A 3746-nucleotide genomic window follows, 5' to 3' on the forward strand; every position below is an offset into this window, starting at 1 on the left:
AGACTTATCTAAAATGGGATTCATATCAAATGGATCTAAAAAATTATCCTACTAGTATAAATGATCATTCGTTGTTGTCTATATGTTACGAATGGAATGTGTATTTGGACAACTTTGATGCTAGTATATCTAAGATCTTACATTGTACTTAGTTTGCCACCTTAGGAGAAAAATACAGGGGAGAAATTGGTGGTGCATCAATATTCTAGGATCTGTACACTAGAAGCTGAATCGAAGATCATAATTTCTAGTTTCAAAAGCAATCTCCACATAAAATTCAGTATTAAACATTATATTGAAGTTTGTGTTACATTGCATAACTGGATCAGTAATCCAATAAAACATTTTATAGGTAAAAATGAAGAGGTGCAAGATTTCTGCCAAAACATGGTGTAGGACTTTATGGCTCTAAATCAAACTACAAAGGAGAGGAAATTAAGGAGGAAAAGAAATGAAAATCAAAAGTGAAAAATATTCACCTGGATCTAAACTTACACCAGGCAAATGTCATCATTATTTTATATAATTACAATGGCTAACTCTGGCACACTAAAAAATTCTCCATAACTTTTCTATCTACATGTATATAAATCAGGCACAAGTTCTTGTGCAATGGTTCTCGGTACTTGTACATTTGCACTTTGCCTTACAATCTGAGAGTACCTGCATGAGAAGAATGAAATTCAGTTAGAAAATGAGTTTGGTGGAGTTTAATGTGTTTATTACTCTCTCTAAAGTTTATGAAAAATTTGTAATTCTATAGTACCTTGACTTGTTGCCGAAGGTCCTTAATGTACTCCACTGCCAAATCTAACATATCTGCTGTGCTTGTTTGCTGCCATGTGAAAGAAGTGTCAAGTTAACATCAATTTTCAAAGAGGAAGTGAATATGAATATGTGATGTTCTTGTGAGAGTTAAATTAATTACCTTTTCTGATTTTGGGAAAAGGTCTTGCAGTTTCTTGATTCTTTCACTGATTCTTGTTCTTCTTACCTTTGAGGATACAAACAAGAAACAGGTAAGTTGCATGGTCTTGTTGATATGAAAAGTGACAAACTGAGAAGAAATTTATAACTGCTAGAAGTTATAGAATTTTTTACCCTCTCTGCAATGCTTCTTGGGTGAGTGGCAAAGCCTCTTTTGGCTCGAATTTTACAAGGAACAGAACCTTGAACTTCAAGAAACTTCTCTATGGATGATGACATCTTAGTAGAAGAGGTAGGTAGGCTCAAATGGTGGGTCAGACCAAGATTCTGATAGCTAAAATCTGATTCCTGATGATGAGAACGATATTCAGTGATCAACAGTGAAAAAAGGTTCAAAGTTCAATTGGTTGAAAGTAAATTCACAAACTTTGCTGTGTACCTGAGATTCCAAGCCATTTGAAGTGGAAAACATGATTTCATCATCACTTTCTGTTTTGGGGGCATTGAATGAAGAAGTTTCCCAGATATCAGTGGTGAAGCTAGGTATGTAGAACTTTGAGTCACCATCTTCATTAACTAGGATCCTACTTTGGTCACAATTTTCTTGAAGACTTTCTTTTCCATCTTCAGCAATTTGTGGCATCTGTTTCAGGCCTGAAGATGGCCTAGATGAGAAAGCAAGAGAACTACTCAAGCCACTGGTAGATGTAATAGCCTGTCTATTTGAAACATCATTGCCTTTAAAACCACCTACTTCTCTCAATGCTGCAAGATCTACAAGAAATAGAAAAGTATTCATAATCCATAACACTAAAAAGGGAAACTGATTTAACAATATATGGTGTTGATTTTGAGAAAGATTGGATATGGTATATAGACTATAAAAGAAACAGTAGCAAAGAAGAGAAAATGCATACCATTTTCAATGGAAAAAAATCCAGCAGGGGAACTCTTTTGCCTGAAAAGATTGGAGCAATTCCTGGCACCCATTTTAGATTGAAGGGGATTCTCAGAGGCCATGGAGTTCAATACACCAAAAGAGCCACCATAAGAAGCACTGGAAGAAGCATTTGACAAGCCTTGAATTTGCTCTGATTGGTAAATTAACTGAGAGTCACCATAAGAATATTCATTCTGTTGTGGTGGTCCTTGTGGAACAGATTCCCCAATTTCCTGCTTCACAGGCTTGCTTCCAAATTCTTGCAAAGCTTCTGAATTGTTCCATCCATTGTTGGACAACATGGTGTTCATTTCTGAACTTGTGGATGGAGCATAATGCTGATGAATCTCACTTGTGAAAGATTCCTCGTTGACACAGTCAAGAATGTTGTTGTCGACAAGGCTTGCCAGCAATGAACTTGGAGCAGAACAATACTTAAGTAATCCAGAATTGGGTTGGTGACAGTGTTGTTGTGGATTTCCAATACTTGAATCCATTTCTTGGTTTTTCCTTATCTGAAGCTCTACATCTGAGTACTTGAAAACAGGACTATACATAACACTCATCTTTTTGCAAATCACCTGAAAATCACTGAACAAACAAAATCATCATCAATTGCCATGGTGGTATGTCAAAAAATCCTGCTTCCAAAGGGAAATTCTAACTACCAATAGTTCAAAACAAAAACAAAAACATGCGATGAGACAACTTTTCAGCTCAGAATTCTGTTCCTACGGCAATCAAAGTAGTTTTTAGGACTAGAAACACCAGAAAATCTTGAAAAGCAATAAAGGGCATACGTCAGATTTTGCAGATTCAAATCCAAAGTTGTGGCTCTGAACTCAAAAGTTCACACACGAACACAGATGAGAAGAAGAAGAAGAAGAAAGTAAAGAGTTATTGTGAGGGTAGAAAACGAAGATTATTATTTTGTCTTGCACCTGTGACATATTTATGCAGTTTCTTGAAGTAACCACCCTCATGATTCCACAATATAACGATTATACCTTGATGACACAAGGGGGTCCATTGTAACCATGATTTTTCATTCTCTTGCCGTTGACCACTAAACTCCTTCAACACAGAAATAATCAAAATCTTCCTTTGGATCTAACTCTGGTTTTCCATATTGAATAGTGAAAGTGGATAATTACATGCTTTTTTTATCATTAGACTTTCGAATTTCATAAAATTAAACAAACCATAGACATTTAAGCACTGGTTTAGAGAAGCATGCAGTGTCACGTCACTTCTACTCAAGTCTCTTTAGACAAATAAAAAAAAAAACTTGAAGAGAAACTCAAATAATAAATAACTAACTGAGACGTTTTTTATCTGAAGTTACAAAAGTAATTCTGCAAATTTCAATATAAAATTTCGCGTTTCAGTAGGAAGAAAAGTGTTACTTCTCAAACAGAATTAATCTTAAACAATAGCTAACTTCTTTTTCTTTTATTTTGTTGGCCAGGAACATTCTTTAAAGATTATTAACTTCTAAATATATGATACATTTATGTACCTTGCATGCATCATAACTTCTAAATTATAACCAAAATAAATAGAATAAATATATTTAAGAAACAAATTATATGAAAATTGCATGGTGGTACATACACTATTACGTAATAAAAAGAAACAATGACAAATTTGGTAATCAACAACGGTTGCTTATACATCCGTTGTTAAAAGTTAAAATTCATGTGTACATTAGCAATACTAACTTACTAATTAGGAGAAAAACAATGAAAACACGTGATTAGTGATGGATTTGCTTAAGGATCAAGCGACCTTTGTGTACGCATTAGAGAAATTGTGTGGTTGGTGTTCTTTGGTTGCAGGAAAGGACACCAACTTTTACTTTACATAATAATTATCAGTG

At 34.5% G+C, this 3746-nt stretch overlaps 1 protein-coding gene across 2 annotated transcripts; it reads right to left on the minus strand.

Annotated features, from left to right (window-relative positions):
- Positions 1-265: 265 nt before the first annotated feature.
- LOC114196291 (transcription factor bHLH130-like) lies at positions 266-2834 on the minus strand. Of its 2 annotated transcripts, none has more exons than XM_028086893.1 (7): positions 2668-2834; positions 1845-2458; positions 1367-1701; positions 1102-1275; positions 929-994; positions 767-835; positions 266-663 (listed from the first exon to the last, which is right to left on the minus strand). In XM_028086893.1, exons 2-7 carry the CDS (start codon positions 2431-2433, stop codon positions 592-594), a joined length of 1305 nt encoding a protein of 434 aa, XP_027942694.1. In that variant the 5' UTR covers positions 2434-2458; positions 2668-2834; the 3' UTR covers positions 266-591. The 2 variants fall into 2 exon arrangements, with proteins under 2 accessions (XP_027942694.1, XP_027942702.1); XM_028086901.1 differs by having other exon boundaries at positions 1845-2448; positions 2668-2805.
- Between the last annotated feature and the right edge of the window lie 912 nt (positions 2835-3746).

The sequence above is a fragment of the Vigna unguiculata genome, chromosome 1, assembly GCF_004118075.2.
Source record: "Vigna unguiculata cultivar IT97K-499-35 chromosome 1, ASM411807v1, whole genome shotgun sequence".
Taxonomy (NCBI): Eukaryota; Viridiplantae; Streptophyta; class Magnoliopsida; order Fabales; family Fabaceae; genus Vigna; species Vigna unguiculata.

Coding starts and splice junctions, on each gene's coding strand:
- LOC114196291 (XM_028086893.1), bottom strand. CDS start 2,433: ATGAGTGTTATGTATAGTCCTGTTTTCAAGTACTCAGATGTAGAGCTT. Junction 995..1,101: donor CAAGAAGCATTGCAGAGAGG/GTAAAAAATTCT, acceptor GTATCCTCAAAG/GTAAGAAGAACAAGAATCAG. Junction 664..766: donor ACCTTCGGCAACAAGTCAAG/GTACTATAGAAT, acceptor CTTCTCATGCAG/GTACTCTCAGATTGTAAGGC.